At 35.2% G+C, this 17124-nt stretch overlaps 1 protein-coding gene across 1 annotated transcript in view; it reads left to right on the top strand.

Annotated features, from left to right (window-relative positions):
- Positions 1-17124, top strand: part of RTKN2 (rhotekin 2) — an 81108-nt gene that overhangs the window by 53607 nt on the left and 10377 nt on the right. The window contains exons 8-9 of the mRNA XM_012536785.3: positions 3040-3146; positions 4112-4243. Coding sequence (XP_012392239.2) covers positions 3040-3146; positions 4112-4243 — 239 coding nt within the window. The remainder of the gene's footprint in view (positions 1-3039; positions 3147-4111; positions 4244-17124) is intronic.

Here is a 17124-nt window from a genome sequence, read left to right as displayed (position 1 = left end):
CCCAAATATGTTAATACCTGTTCCTACTAAAAGACATCTGGCTACATCACTACAGCTATTCAAGTCAGCATTAATACATTACTATTATTTCTACTAATACAGACACCATTCAAATGTTACTCCAATAATGTCCCTTATGACAAAAGGATCCAGTGCAGATTCACGCATTGCATTTAATCATCATGCTTCTTTAGTTTCTTTCAATTTAGATCAGTTCTCCAGTCATTCCTTGGCTTTCATAACCTTGACATTTTTAAACATCATAGTTATTTTGTAGAAGTTCCCTCAGTTTGGGTTCGTCTGATGTTTTCTTGGACTGAGACTCAGGATATGCGTCTTTGGCAGAAATATCGCAGAGGTGATGCTGCGTTCTCATTGCATTCTGTCAGGTGGCATCTTTTGATTCATCCCATTACTGATGATGTTCACTTGATTAGGGTGGTGTCTGTTAAGCTTCTCTACTGTTAAGTTACTCTTTTTGTTTTCCTCTTTGTAATTAATACATATTTTATGTGTGGGAGGGGGATACTTTGAAACTAAGTATATTTATTAGACTTTCAACTTATTCATTGATTTATTTATATCAACATGGACTCATGTTTTACAGTTTTATTCAGTGCCTTATAATCTGCTAATATCTTGTTTAAGATTCAGATTGTCTCCATTTTGGCCAATGGGAGCACATCCAAGATGGCTTCTGTGTCTTTTTACATGTCCTCCTCATTCATTGAGTACTTCCTTACGTAAGGCATAACAAGATATTTCAGGCTCATCATGTACTTTCCCTGCCTCAGTCCTGGAGTCATCCGTTTCTCCAAGGAAGACTGGTTCTTTTTAATAGAAATAATATTTAGAAGACATGATCTGAGCTATAGGTATATTCATTGCTATTAGACTGTCACTATTAGGTGTCACTTTTCCTAGGCCCTCTCAGTGGACGTACATGTATATATATTTTGTCATGCATTTCTTTTTTAAAATTTATTTATTTATTTTTGGCTGTGTTGGGTCTTCATTGCAGTGCGCAGGTTTTTCATTGTGGTGGCTTCTCTTGTTGCAGAGCACGGGCTCTAGGTGCACGGGCTTCAGTAGCTGTGGCATGTAGGCTCAGTAGTTGTGGCTTATAGGCTCCAGAGCTCAGGCTCAGTAGTTGTGGTGCACGGGCTTAGTTGCTTCACAGCATGTGGGATCTTCCCGGACCAGGGCTCGAATCCATGTCCCCTGCATCGGCAGGCGGATTCTTAACCACTGCACCACCAGGGAAGTCCTGTCATGCATTTGTTCTTTTTTTTTTTTAACATCTTTATTGGAGTATAATTGCTTTACAGTGGTGTGTTAGTTTCTGCTGTAAAACAAAGTGAATCAGCTATACATACACATATATCCCCATATCCCCTCCTTCTTGCGTCTCCCTCCCACCCTCCCTATCCCACCCCTCTAGGTGGTCACAAAGCACCGAGCTGATCTCCCTGTGCTATGTGTCTGCTTCCCACTAGCTATCTAGTTTACATTTGGTAGTGTATATAAGTCCATGCCACTCTCTCACTTCGTCCCAGCTTACCCTTCCCCCTCCCCGTGTCCTCAAGTCCATTCTCTATGTCTGCATCTTTATTCCTGTCCTGACCCTAGGTTCTTCAGAACCATCTTTTTTTTTTTTCAGATTCCATATATGTATGTTAGCATACGGTATTTGTTTTTCTCTTTCTGACTCACTTCACTCTGTATGTCATGCATTTCTTAATCTCTGTATGTTGAAAACCATGAGTTCACACCAGTATGTCTAGTTCTAATCCAATACCAAAGAGTTCATTCTGCACATTTGTAATTCCTTCCTCTGACAGTGAGAAACCTGTCTTCTATTATCTTTAATGCTTTTTATTCTTTCGTCAGTCTCCTTAAAAGCAACCATTTTCCATCTTTCTCACATAACTGCTTCTCTCTCCTGCCGGGGCTCTGACTCCCCTTCTGGGCTGCCCCTGGCCCCACAGGGATACTCCTTACCTTGCTCAGGCTCACACAGCCCCACCAGGGCTGCCCTCCTCAGCCCATGTGAACACCGTCCTCAGCCTGCTGTGCTCTGACACCCCATACCCGGCTGTCTCTCTGCTTGCATTTCCATCTCCCCAGGCTCTGACACACTGGTCTGGGTCACCAAATGTGTGAATGGTCCCCTCGTTACTCTCAAACTGACTCCCGTGGCTGGACCGCCCCCCGCACTCTTCTTAATTTCCCTGGATTCGGACACCTCACTTGGGCAGCACCGCACACAGATACCCTCCTTACTCTACCTGGGCCCCTCCTCCCACGCCAGGCCGGCCACTGAGCAGAGACCCCTTTTGGGTTCTATATTCCCCATGTGATCCGTCCTCCTCAGCCCCTTCAGGCTCTGATTCCTCATGCCAGGCAGCTCTCCCACTCACCTTCCTTACCCTGACTGGCCCCAGCACCCAGCTCTGGCACACTACTGCTTCCCGCCCGCCCCCTGCCCAACTCCTGGCACAGATACCCATTGTGGTGGACTCCACATAATGGCTTACACCTGAGTTGTTCAGTAAGGGAAGGGACAAGGGGAAAGGTCAAAAGGGTTATTATTAAATTCTTATCATAAAGTTGTGCCCTGAAGTGTTTTATTCAGAGCATCACTTTGCTAATTATTATAATGAAAATCAGAGCAAAAAGTAGAATTTGACAAACAAAAATCACTTTATTAGGATGTTTTTTAAAATACATGAGTTTACTTATATGCCCTGAACTACCTCCATTGATTAATTACTTTAAGATCAAACAAGAGATCAAGAGACTAAACGTTCCATGTCTACTCCAGGTGATAGCATGCTGTAAACTATCAGTTTAATACCATCCTGTCCTGACTGCTTTCTTTTATTTGATTTTGTCATTGAACACAGTCATTTGAGCAGGATGAACCTTTACATATGTTCTTATATAAAGCAAAAAAAAATTGTAAAAATAATCAAAATGTATAATAATGACCTGAAATAAACATATATTTATAACTTGATTTTTTTCTCATTTAAATAGAAGAGTCCTCGTTTTGGCTTCCCTTATATGGTAACATGTGCTGCCGATTAGTCGCCCAACCAGCTTGTATGGCTGAGGATGCGTTTGCAGGATTTCTTAATCAGCAGGTTAGAGAACTTTAAATATCCTGCAACAATTATAGCTCTAATTTTGATCTTAATATCCTGGCAGTTGTTTGGCATTCTGATATTGTGAAGTATTTTTTTTTTAATAAAGTCTTCTCTTAAATGACAGTTTTCTCCTTGTTAGACATCAAATGTGGGGGGAGGGTGCAGCTGGGAGTGAGAAGGTAGGGAAGGGGAGGGGTTTGATGCAGTTTTGATGGCTAAGGGGCTACCTCTTCCAGGTTCCTCTGCTTCATTAATAGCAGTAACAGGATAATCAGTACCAGAGGACTCCTTGTGGAAACTGATGAGGACTGCTCAACACCTTTCACATGAAGGCCTTTCTGGCAGACAGCTCTTGGCACAGTTTAGGCCTCTGGGCTTCCAAAGCTGCCTCTGTGCCACCTACTCCTAATTTATTTATAACCATAGTTATTTGTATTCAGTAAATAATTAATTATGGGCCTCAATGAATCAATAGCTTTTTAAAAAAGATTCCATTAAGAGGAAAGAAAATTTGCATTCTTACAGGGAAGTCAACATTTTCCAGTGTTCTTAGAACAATAAGGGAATATTTTGAATATTCAATTATTTTGAATATTCAGTTATTTTTATACTTTTCCTGAGTCAGTACGTGAATTGCTGTGGAATTCCAATCACTAATTTTTAATAGACTAGCTTCTCTAAAACTGCATTGATTTATGATTTTATGTATATAAAAGTTATGTGATAATTATTACCTCTATTTTGCTTAATGCTTTTGAGAATTCCACACCTTTCTTCTCTGATACAAACTTACTTTTTTACTTTGGGCTATTGACTTATTGTATCGTAAATTAATGGGTAACTCTATCACATTAAAACATTTCAAAAAACTAACTTTGCTAATTCAAGTATTTTGTTGAATTTAGAGTTAAGATGATAAATAATGATTTAAAGTTGAGAGTTTCTTGATTTTTCTTTTTCAGCAAATGGTAGAAGGTCTGATTAGTTGGAGAAGGTTGTATTGTGTTTTAAGAGGGGGTAAACTCTATTGTTTTTACACTCCAGAAGAAATCGAAGGTAAAGTGGAACCAGCTTTGGTAGTGTCCATTAACAAGGTAAATAAAATGCTATTTTGAAAATAAAGGTATAACATTTTATGAAGTTTGTTCTTTTCTATTACAATTCACACTGTTGTCATCTTATTTACAAAAAGGGAAGGACTGCTAAAACTAGGTTAGTTCGTTAAGATATTCTTATTTTTCTTTCCATTTATAGAGCTTATCTGGTAAAGGAAATACTATATATTTCCTACGAAAACATAGTAATTGGAATCTATACTAGCAAATAGATTTTAAAGCAGAGAATGTAACTCCACATTAACAGGGTATTTAAATTTTTTAGGAATTTATTTAATTAAGAGATTATAAAAACATAAATTGTTAGCTCATGTTAACGATGATGCTCTTTCTAGTTAATACTTAAATGAACCCATTAAAAAGAAATTCCTGAGTATACTTTCTGATTTCTTATGGGGCTAATGGGCAGTTGTTCAACCTTCTGCCAGGACAAGAAAGCCTCACATTCTGTTGAGAATACCACATACACATAAATATACTGGTTTGATACAAAGGAAATTATAAAATTTTAGTTAGAAAGTTTTCACTCAAAAATCTGTAGGAAAAGTTTTCAGTCTAAGGCAGGCTTATTTTCTTTATCTCACAATCTTAATTTGTTTTCATCTATCATCCAAGTCTAGTGTTTATTAGAGGTTTTTTCCCCCTCTTTTTATAGCATTCCTACTCTAGAGTTAAAATGGCATTTCTAGAGTAGAATGTCATGTTTTCTGCCTATGGACTGCAATTAATTGTCTTAGTTTTTTTACTTTGCTTACCTGCAGAGTGGTTAAAGTGAAGTATATGATAAAATATGAGCCATCACATCTGTTAACTGTAAGATACATGTTCTACTTGCCTTTAAGTTATCTTTTGAGGAAAAATGTAAAGTTATATGTCCTGAAAAAACATGTAGATACTGGTCTGCTAGTGTATAAGGATTTAGTTAATTTCTGTGATCTTTGCAATAGTAACATTTGATCTGTTTCTATCCTGCTTTTAGAAATGACACTACCTTTTGCTCAAAGGAAATCCTTCAGTGAGACCTTTTTACTATGTAATTAAGTCCACTTAATTTGTCTGTTTTGTGTATAAGAAAGATTAATGTTGCTCTTAAATAATATACCTCAGTATTATAACATAGTGAATTTATTTTCATTTAGAAAATTAGGTTAATGAAAGTATAATTTTATTATTGGAAAATTGATACAATTTTTTCATTGTTTTGTTTTGTTTATGCAGTGTTCATTCCCCCCCATAGTCTTTTGAAAATTTCAAATGTACAGAAAAGTTGAAAGAAGAGAAAAGTAAAACCTGATACCCATCACCTAGATTCTTCAGCTATTAACATTTTGCCACATTTGCTTTCTCTCTAGATAGTTAAAAAAAAATTTTTTTCCGAACCACTTGAAAGTAAGCAGCATACAGCATAACATTTCTTTCCTAGAATATGTCAGCATATTTCTCCTGAAAACAAGGACATTTCTTTCATAACCATAAGATTATTATCACACTCAATAAATTTATTGTTGATAAAATAATATTATCTAAGATACAGAGCAAATTGCCCCAGTTATTCCCAAAATATTCCTTCTTATTTTTATTTTTTGTTTTATCCGAGACCCCATCAAGGGTCACAGATTGCATCTGATCACTGTCTTTTGTTTCCCTTTTACCTAAATTGTGCCTTCTCTTGCCTTTTTTTTTTTTTTTTTGGTTTTTATGACACTAACATTTTTGAAAAGTCCAGGCAAGTCCCCAAATTTGTTTTTGACTAATTGTTTCACTAGATTCATGTTAAGTATTTTTGGCTGGAGTTCTACATAGATGATTTTGTCTAACCTTATTTTCACTAGGTAGTAAAAATGGAATCCTACCAATTTTTTTCTTACATGATGCACAATGGAATATGGATAGCTATAAACCAAATTAAAATGTAATCTAAGCAAATGATATTTTAAAAGTTTGATCTGAAAACAGTCTTCAAAGTATTCATTTTACCTATCTCAGCCCTTTAAGGGAGGCAGAGCATGTAGGTCAGCCCTGATTTACAGGTATCTTATTTCTGTTTTACAAGTGACAAAACATACTCAGAGATCAGATAGAACTTGTTTAGCTAGTAAGTAAAATTATATGGCTTACTCTTTCCTAATGGGTAGAAAAAAATAGATAAAAATTCATGGATTGTTTATCTGTTTCTTCATAGACATACTGCAAGGCAAGATTTGGAAGGCAAAATTAGACTTTTCCCTATCTCCATACCCACTTTGTATCAGTTTTGAAAGTAAAAAGTAACTCTGAAATGAAGTTCTGAGTCCAAACCCAAGTTACCTGTAGGCAATGACTTAGGCATGTATTGAATCTTTACCATTTAAATTTAAGAGGACAGTTATAATAGAACTCCTCTGTTATTGTAGTCAGTGCATCTGTATTTTCTTATTTGATGACAAGAGTCTAATTCCAGAAAAGTAGTTAACAGGATCTACATGGCCTGACTAAATTGACCTTTTTCAATTGACTCATTTTTCCTTGTGGTAATAAAGGTGATGGCCTGGCAACCGATGGGATTCTGTAGTCAATCAACTCCATTATTAAGATGACTGAAATCAGCGTACCTAGAAATCCCAGTGGTGGCTCCACTATTGAGCTTTACAGATTCACAGGAAAATGGTTTGTCTAGTAATTTGTATAGACTCGACCTTAGACTTGGCGGGACAGCGTGGGCTGTATTTGACTCTGAGGACTGATGACATAAATATCTCTTCCATCAAATATGACTTTTGTCTAAACTAGCGAAAAGAATTTTAATATTAAACCATGAGGTAAGGTTAAGGTTGGGAAGAATAATATAATTTAGTTGCTTATCTCAAAGATTAAACTGATGACAAAGTGTTACATTCTGTAGCTTTGCGATATTTCCGTCTTAATTTTCTCCAGTGCCGGTTTCAGCACTGATTCCTGCCCTTTCTCTTTAGAAACTTTTCCCTTTGCATTTCCTACTTCTTTTTTTTTTTTAATTTTTATTAGAGTATAGTTGATTCACAATGTTGTGTTAGTTTCTGCTGTACAGCAAAGTGAGTCAGTTATACATATATCCACTCTTTTTAGATTCTTTTCCCATATAGGTCATTACAGAGTATTGAGTAGAGTCACCTGTGCTATACAGTACGTCCTTATTAGTTATCTGTTTTATATATAGTAGTGTGTATATGTCAATCCCAGTCTCTCAATTTATTCCTCCCCCTCTTTCGTCCCTGGTAACCATAAGATTGTTTTCTACCTCTGTGACTCTATTTCTGTTTTGTAAATAAGTTCATTTGTACCATTTTTTAAGATTCCACATATAAGCGGTATCATGATATTTGTCTTTCTCTGTCTGACTTACTTCACTTAGTATGATAACCTCTGGGTCCATCCATGTTGCTGCAAATAGCATTATTTCATTCTTTTTTATGGCTGAGTAATATTCCATTGTATATATGTACCACATCTTCTTTATCCATTCAAATGTCAATAGACATTTACGTTGCTTCTGTGTCCTGGTTATTGTAAATAGTGCTGCAGTGAACATTGGGGTGCATGTATCTTTTTGAATTATGGTTTTCTCTGGGTATATGCCCAGGAGTGGGATTGCTGGATCATATGGTAGCTCTTTTTTTAGTTTTTTTAGGGAACCTCCATACCATTCTGCATAGTGGTTGTACCAATTTATATTCCCACCAACAGTGTAGAAGGGTTCCCTTTTCTCCACACCCTCTCCAGCATTTACTGTTAGTAAATGTTTTTGATGTTGGCCATTCTGACCATTGTGAGATGATACCTCATTGTAATTTTGATGTACATTTCTCTAATAGTGATGTTGAGCATCTTTACATCTTTTTTGGCCATCTTTGTCTTTGGAGAAATGTCTATTTAGATCTTCTGCCCATTTTTTGATTGGATTGTTTTTTTGTTGTTGTTATTGAGCTGCATGAGCTATTTGTATATTTTGGACTTTAATACTTTGTCAGTCACGTTGTTTGCAAATATTTTCTCCCATTCTGTAGGTTGTCTTTTTGTTTATGGTTTCCTTTGCTGTGCAAAAGCTTTTAAGTTTCATTAGGTCCCATTCGTTTATTTTTATTTTCATTACTCTAGGAGGTTGTTCAAAAAAGATCTTGCTTTGATTTATGTCAGAGAGTGTTCTATGTTTTCCTCTAAGAGTTTTATAGTATCTAGCCTTACATTTAGGTCATTAATCCGTTTTGAGTTTATTTTTGTATATGGTTTAGGGAGTGTTCTAATTTCATTCTTTTACATGTAGCTGTCCAGTTTTCCCAGCACCACTTATTGAAGAGACTTTCCTTTCGCCATTGTATATCCTTGCCTGCTTTGTCATAGTTTAGTTGACCATAGGTGTGTGGGTTTATCTCTGGACTTTCTATCCTGTTCCATTGCTGTATGTTTCTGGTTTGGGGCCAGTACCGTGCTGTTTTGATGACTGTAGCTTTGTAGTATAGTCTGAAGTCAGGGAACCTGATTCCTCCAGCTCCATTTTTATTTCTCAAGATTTCTTTGGCTAGTCAGGGCCTTTTGTGTTTCCATACAAATTGTACAATTTTTTTGTTCTAATTCTGTGAAAAATGCCATTGATAATTTGGTAGGGATTACACTGAATCTGTAGATTGCTTTGGGTAGTATAGTCATTTTGATAATGTTGATTCTTCCAATCCAAGAACATGGTATATCATCCATCTGTTTGTGTGTCATCTTTGATTTCTTTCATTAGTTTTCTGAGTGCAGGTCTTTTGCCTCCTTAGGTAGGTTTATTCCGGTATTTTATTCTTTTTGATGCAATGGTCATTGGGATTGTTTCCTTATTTCTCTTTCTGATCTTTTGTTGTTAGTGTATAGGAATGCAAGAGATTTCTGTGTGTTAATTTTATATCCTGCAACTTTACCACATTCATTGATGAGCTCTAGTAGTTTTCTGGTAGCATCTTTAGGATTTTCTATGTAGAGTATCATGTCATCTGCAAACTGTGACAGTTTTAACTCTTCTTTTCCAACTTGGATTCCTTTTATTTCTTTTTCTTCTCTTATTGCTATGGTTAGAACTTCCAAAACTGTGTTGGATAAAAGTGGCGAGCGTGGACATCCTTGTCTTGTTCGTGATCTTAGAGGAAATGCTTTCAATTTTTCACTGTTGAGGGTGATGTTTGCTGTGGGTTTGTCATATATGGCCCTTATTATGTTGAGGTAGGTTCCCTCTATGCCCACTTTCTGGAGAGCTTTTTTAAATCATAAATCGGTGCTGAATTTTGTCAAAATCTTTTTCCACATCTATTGAGATGATCATATGGTATTCTTCAATTTGTTAATGTGGTGTATCACATTGATTGATTTGTGTATATTGAAGAATCCTTGCATCCCTCAGATAAATCCCACTTAATCATAGTGTATGATCCTTTTAATGTGTTGTTGGAGCATTTCCTACTTTGATCTCAGGTTTCCTTTGAGCCCTTCCATTCACCTGAAAACTTCACTCTTAATAGTAAATGCCACTGGTCTCGTTATTTAACTATGTCAAACACCATCTCAGTCAAGAAATCTATTTGTTACTTCTAAAAACATGACTGTTATCTAATTATATCTTATATTAAAGTAATTTTTACTTATTTTTCTCAGCTTATAAGATTATTCAAATTTATAGAAAGGTTGAAAAAAATACTACAGTGAACACTTGTATACCACCCAGATTTAACCGTTAACATTTTGTCATATTTGCTTTATCTATTTTTCTTTTTTTGGGAGGGGTTTAAGCACTTTATATTTTATTTAATTTTTTAATCAGCTGTTATGGTGGTATGGTTTACATAAAATAAAATTCACCAGTTTTAAGGGTACAGTTTGATAACTTTGACAAATAATATACAGTTGTGTAATCATTAGTATAATCATTATTGGATTATAGTTTTTTAAATCTTTGTTTTGTTTTGTTTTTTTGCGGTACGCGGACCTCTCACTCTTGTGGCCTCTCCTGTTGCGGAGCACAGGCTCTGGACGCGCAGGCTCAGCGGCCATGGCTCACAGGCCCAGCCGCTCCGCGGCATGTGGGATCCTCCCGGACCGGGGCACGAACCCGCGTCCCCTGCATTGGCAGGCGGACTCTCAACCACTGCACCACCAGGGAAGCCCTAAATCTTTTTTATGAGAACATTAAGTCTACTCTCTTAGAAAATGTCACTTATTCAATAGTGTTATCAACTGTAGTCACCATGTTTTACGTTAGATCTTTAGACCTTATTTATCTTATAGCTGAAAGTTTTGTTTTGTTTAGCTGCAAGTTTATAAAGTCTCTTATCTATATTTCTTGCTGAGCCATTTGAACATAAGTCTCCAACATTGATAATTCATCCCTGAATACTTCAACATCTTCCTTTTAAAAATAGGAGCCTCTCAAATTATATAAATTTATATATATACATATAAAATTATGTATATGCATATATATATATAATTACAATACCATTATCACAGCTAAGCAAATTAACAGTAATTCTCTTATATCATCTAATATCCAGTCCATAGTCAAGTTTCCCCGTTGTCTCCAAAATGTCCTTTTAGCTCTTGTTTTCAATCTAGGACTATTCAAAGCTTGTGCATCCTTTGTACTTCTTCTAAACTGTAAATTAGGTCTAGGGGCTTGATTAAATTCATTTTAAACATTATTATGAGACTATTTCATGGATAATAACAAATACTTTATGAAGAATTCTGTTCAGAGGCATATGATGTCAAGTGTCTTACTATTGGCAATGTTTAATGACTTGGTTAAGGTGGTTACCACTAGCTCTCTCCACTATAAAGGTAAATTTTTGTCTTTACAATTAGCAAGTAGTCAATGAGGTGATACTTAGACACAGTGTGACTATCTTTATTGTTCAGCAATCTTTCACATAATGGTTTTAGTGAACTGATTGCCCTTACCTGAATCGGTCATTACATTGGAGATTGCACATGTTCTTCTACTACTGTCCTTCCTTCTGTATGTGTTAGCTGGTATTCTTTTGTAAAGGACTTTTTCTTATCAACTAGGAATGAATTGCAGTCTTTCCTGAAAAGGCTGGGTAAATGTTTAATGTTATTGACCAATTTTCAGAGTAAGGAGTTGTGTTATTACATGTTGACATTGTATTGTTATTGGCAATATGTATTGGAGTGGAGTTACCCCCTGCAGAAGTAGCATGTGAGTGTCGTTTCTGTTGTCCCACACCACCTCCAATATTATGATAAACTCATAGATTTTAAACTATTCAATCTACTCAGTGTTTTAAATTACTTGGTTTTTAAATATAAGGTAGATGTTTTAATTATTTTGCTTACTTTGTAAATTTCTAAGGGACATGTACTATTAGAGTATTCTTAAATAAAGGGGATCATTGATAAATGCCAACTTGGTTGGATAGTGTTTTTGTTTCAGTTTTTAGTGTATTTCCAGTGCTTGGTCTCTAAGATCTTTTTATGCTTAATAATGTTAAATATTAAATACAAAGTTTCTTTCTTTTGGTTGTCCTTCTCCTCTCATGATTTAGAAAATAATAATTTTGCTTAATGCTGCTTTAAAAATTATGTGAAAACATGAATTTTACAGTTGCTAAGGTATATAAATAATAGTTCTGCTATTTTGATCACAGGATCTGTTCTCTGACTATAATTCTTGTCCTTCTAAATGGCATTTCCTGTAAGGCTAAGTCAGTTCATTAATTTTCAGAGGGAGCCATCTGTGGAAATAGTCACATTAAGGAAAGAAAAGCCTAAAAGCTATCCCCCTCCTCTTTTCAATCCAAATTTGAAAGGATGATTTACTTCAAAGTGATTGCTTCAACTTCAAAAAACTTCCCTATGAATGTTGTTGAGCTAGACATTCTCAATAAGGGGTACTTAACTGGAGCCACTGAATCTCCTATACGTTGTAGAAAGCATTTTATTAGTCAAAGTTTTATCCATTGCCAGTGGGGTGGGGAGTGGAATGGAAAAGAAATGTGAGTCTTTGAGATCAATAGTCTTTTCTTGATCTAAATAGTATGCATCACTTCATTTTAATGAATAATAAAATCTGTACCAAACAAGTCAATAACACTAGTTGGTGTGATAGTCCTTTGTTAAATTGTCTTGAAATTGTTTTTAACCATTACATTTATCATGGACCCTAGCAAGTAAAATTACCATGAAGCACATGGGATTTTCTTTATATTATGTTAGTCCTCTTAATGCATGTATCACCTATTCAGATTGTCCCTTATTAAATACAGCAAAAAGAATTTTTTAAGCAGTTTTTTCCTTTAAGAGTTTACATCTGATTTCATTGCCATAAATTGAAAATAACTATATCACTAATACTAATCAGACCTAACGCTTGGTTTAATTTATGGTTATGCTTTATATACTTCAAACATTCCTTGTCATATAGTGTAGAAGGTATGCTTTCTTTGTCATTAGAATACATATAAGGTCTAAAGCTTGTTTTTAGCCATCAACAATTTTGTCTTCATCCCTGGTTAACAAGACTTTAGACCAGACACCTTTCAAAGAACTCATTTATCTTTACAATATGTTTGTGAGGAAGGTGTGAGTGAAATATTATCTCTGCATTATAGATAAGAAAGCAGGCTCTTAGTTTTTTGTACTTGTATTTTATTTTTTAATTGTTTTTTTGAAAAATTTCAAGATGATCTATAGAAAGAATAGTATAAATGAACCCGTCTGTACCCTCACACATTTCCTCCACCGTTGGATTATTTTGAAACAGATCCTAGCAATCATATCATTTTACTTGTAAATATTACAACTGCCGTACTTAAAATTTATAGCCGTACATGAAGTCAATATATCATCAAAAATCCAGACAGTGTTCAAATGTCTCAGTCTTGTAATTTTTTAAACAACTTTTTGAATCAGGATCCAAATAAGGACCATACATTGCATTGATTGATTAGTTCTCTTAAATCTCTTAGTCTGTTGGCTTTTATTCTACCCCCCTCTTTATCTCGCTCTCTCTTTCCCCTACACATATACACACACAATTTGTTTGTTGAAGAAATTTGGTCATTTATCCTACAGAGTTTTTCAGAGTCTAGAATTTGCTGATTGCATCTTCAAGTTGTCTTTTTTCTTCTATTTCTGAATCAGATTTAGGTTTGTTTGTTGGTTGATTAGTAAGGATATGTCTTAGTACTTTTATCAGGAGGCGTATAATAACGTCTGGGTCTTCCACTCACGTTAACATCCACTGATGAACATTGCTTAGATTCTTTATTTCATTAGGGATTGCAAACTGCTGCTATTTTAACATTCTTTCTTCATTTATTAGCTGGGACACCTCTACTTCATCAGCTGTTAGGTTGAAGGACAGTTTTTATAAGAAACCCAAGATAAAGGTTTGATTTTTTTGCATTTATATACTAGTTACCAAATCTATGAGGCGGTTCCCTAGCATCCTTCAGAGGTGACCAATGAGTTAGTTTTTAAATATCATTATGAATTTGTGGATTTAAAGACTTTTCATGCATCAGTCCATTACCATTGTAATTCTTATTGATGTTCAGATTGTCCCATCCTTGGCTACTGGAAGCCTCTTCAAGTTTACTTTTGAGTCCTTTTGGTACAACCCTAGTAATGTTTGATTTCTGGAAGGACAAGATGTTCCAGGCCCATCCTATATATTTCCTGGCCCAGGCTGGGGATAAGCCATTTCTCTAAAGAGTTCTGATTCCTTTTATTAGGAAAGAGTATTTAGAAACTATAATCTGGGTATGTAGTAGACATTTTTAAAGTCATATAGTCAAAAGTAAAGTAGGAAACAATTTATAAATCTAGTTCTGATCTGGTAATTTTCCATTACTACAGAAATGGAGAGGTTGAAGTACAGTTTTAATTCAAAAATAATGAAAAACCTAAAAGAAACTTTCCTTTGACTTCAGAGTTAATTATATTTTGTTACAAAATTGACTTCTCAGATTGTACCTTTCTTGACTTCACTTGGCCTTCTCGGGGTAACCATCGTCTCATGCAGTGGAAAGTTGTAGTTCAATATGTGCCGATTGACAAAAGTAGAGCCAGCCAAGGATGAAAATTTCATCGTGAATAATCTCAAATCTATCTACGTATCAATAGGAGTTGGTTTTAAAGCCTCCCAAATCAACTAAAAAGGTTTGGAATTAGCAAAAACAAAACAAGAAACTGACCTTGCAGAGAACGCTTATCTCAGAACATGTTTCCTCATCTATAAATTAAAGAGCAGATTATCTCTAGGATCTGAGTCTATCAATGTAAAACTTTTTAGCATTATCTGAGTTATTCTTTTGTTATTCATTTATTCATCAGATATTTTTCAATCACTTAGTGGGTACCAGGCAGTATTTTAGTTAATGTAAATAATGGGGGCAAGAATACCAAGTTGCTTGCTTTCATACCCTGCTGAGAGGAGATACTTATCTATACATTGTGTGAGCCCATAATGATAACAGTCCTAAAATTCATCTTGTGTTTTCTAATCCATTCCTTGTTTGGGAAGTGAAGTCCTGAGCACTATTATTGATACTTTGCCCACAGTGAAAAAAAAAATTGCACAAACTTTCTGACATTATCAGAAACTTTGTTTACTCACTTTTTCTTTGACATACAGTTTTTCTGGTTGAAAAAATTTCCCATTAGTTAAATTATTATTATTATTTTTTTTTTTTTTTTTTTTTTTGCGGTATGCGGGCCTCTCACTGCTGTGGCCTCTCCCGTCGCGGAGCACAGGCTCCGGACACGCATGCTCAGCAGCCATGGCTCACGGGCCCAGCCGCTCCACGGCATGTGGGATCCTCCCGGACTGGAGCATGAACCCATGTCCCCTGCATCGTCAGGCGGACTCTCAACCACTGCGCCACCAGGGAAGCCCTAGTTAAATTATTTTGGATGATAAAATATAGAGGTTAATTCAGATGATCTGTGTTTCATTTGCACCTTTTAAAAACCTCTCGTGTTGTAAAAATTTAGCGGTATTTATGGTTACCAGAGTTAACGGAGTGTACAGTATTTATATACTATTGTATTATTTTCTATTAGAAGGATATAAATGACCCAGTTTGTCAGATTTTCTACATAGCTATTTTTGTTTGAAATGGTATCCTGGTATTATTAATAATTGTACCTATTCATCTGTAAAAATTTCAACTTATTTAAAAGTTGAATCCATTTTAATTCTATATACAAAAGGTAGTCAGAAATTTGTATTAAAATGGACTTGGGTGGAGGGAATCACAATTTCAGCAACAAGAATACTTCATATTTTATCATTCAGGTTTTTTTTTTTTAATACAGCAATAGAGGGTTGTCCCCCCAGCCCTCCATCTGAGTCAGCTTTCATTTAGTCTGAAAGAAGCATATCAAAGATTCTTCTGAGAGCTTAAGTCATTCTCTGCTAGTGATAATAAACTTTATGTTTAAAGAGGTTGATTACATGTTATCAGGCTCCAAAGATGCCATTTAGGCAGCATTTTTAAATACTGTATAAGTAATTACTTTAAAAAGTTAATTCACAAAGTTTATTACCAAGGAGTATAAAGTATAAAGGAGTATAAAAAGACCCTATTATGATAAAATTACAGTGTCGGCCATAAGTGTTAACAATCCTCTGAAGACACTCGCATTCCTGCTTTTTAAAAAATGACAGGATAGACTGTCTCTAAGTTATCAATCCTTATATTTTGGGATACTTGAAAATTTCAAAGTTATGTTGCTACTTTATATAGCATACTTTTTCTCAAGTGATTTTTGAATAGGAGTTCCTTCCTTCAGAAAAGAACTTCTTATGTAGCCTGTATGGTGTTCACCTGCCCATATTTACCTGTTTTTCAGGGAGTGAACAGCTTTTCTTCCAAACTCTTTCCAACTTCTATAATGTCCACATAGACATCATTAAATGTGTATTTTGGTGTGTGACTCTGCACACAGACTTTCTTCACTCTAAACTCAATGAAGTGAAGAATTTCTTCCCACTCTGAATCCGCTTTTGTAACTGCTAGCCAAGTATTCTTCTACATGCATTACAGTAAGCTTAACCATACTGCTGTAGAGCTGCTCTAGCCGATACAGTAGCCACTAGCCACCAGTGGCTGTTAGGCACTTAGGATGTGGCCAGTCCAAGTTGAGATATGTTGTAAGTATAAAATACAGACTGGATTTTGGCGGCGTAGTGTGAAAAAAGAATGTAAAGTATCTCAAATTTTTCTTATCAATTACATGTTAAAATAATACTTTGAATATATGGGTTACAAAAAATACATTATTTTAAAATAATATATTAATTAATTATTACATAATTATTTTCACCAGTTTCATTTTACCCTTTTTAATGTGGTTACTAGAAAATCTTAAGTTACTTACATGGCTCACATTATATTTCTAACGAACAGCATTGCTGTAGAAAATGTCATGTCAATCATTATCCAGGCAGCCAAATCACTATCTTTGCTTAATAGATAGGTCTATTCCAGACTTTCTTTTCCACGATTCCTTGGAAACTACATGTAGTTGCTCGCTTATCATGTGACTTAGCAGTGCCTGTGTGTGACTTGGGAATAGTCTCTTCTACACATAGACACAAGAAGGATCACACAATGTCATACCTAGTACCAATCAGAAAAAAGGTTTAGACTATCAACGTGTATGAAACCATTGCCTTTGTTGTAAAATGTTGCATTCATCATTTAAAAAAATAATTTTTACCATTATAAAGGTTATATTACTTTATGGATCTTTACCTATGAGCTTTGTAAATGAATGTTACATATGAAATAAGTGTTAATGATGAAAGCCTAATTGTTTACTGTAGTAAACATTAAGTTATGGTTTTA

This window comes from Orcinus orca, chromosome 14 (assembly GCF_937001465.1).
Source record: "Orcinus orca chromosome 14, mOrcOrc1.1, whole genome shotgun sequence".
Lineage (NCBI taxonomy): Eukaryota > Metazoa > Chordata > Mammalia > Artiodactyla > Delphinidae > Orcinus > Orcinus orca.
The sequence above is the reverse complement of the archived record's forward strand: the minus strand, read 5'-3'. Positions and strand labels throughout refer to the sequence as shown.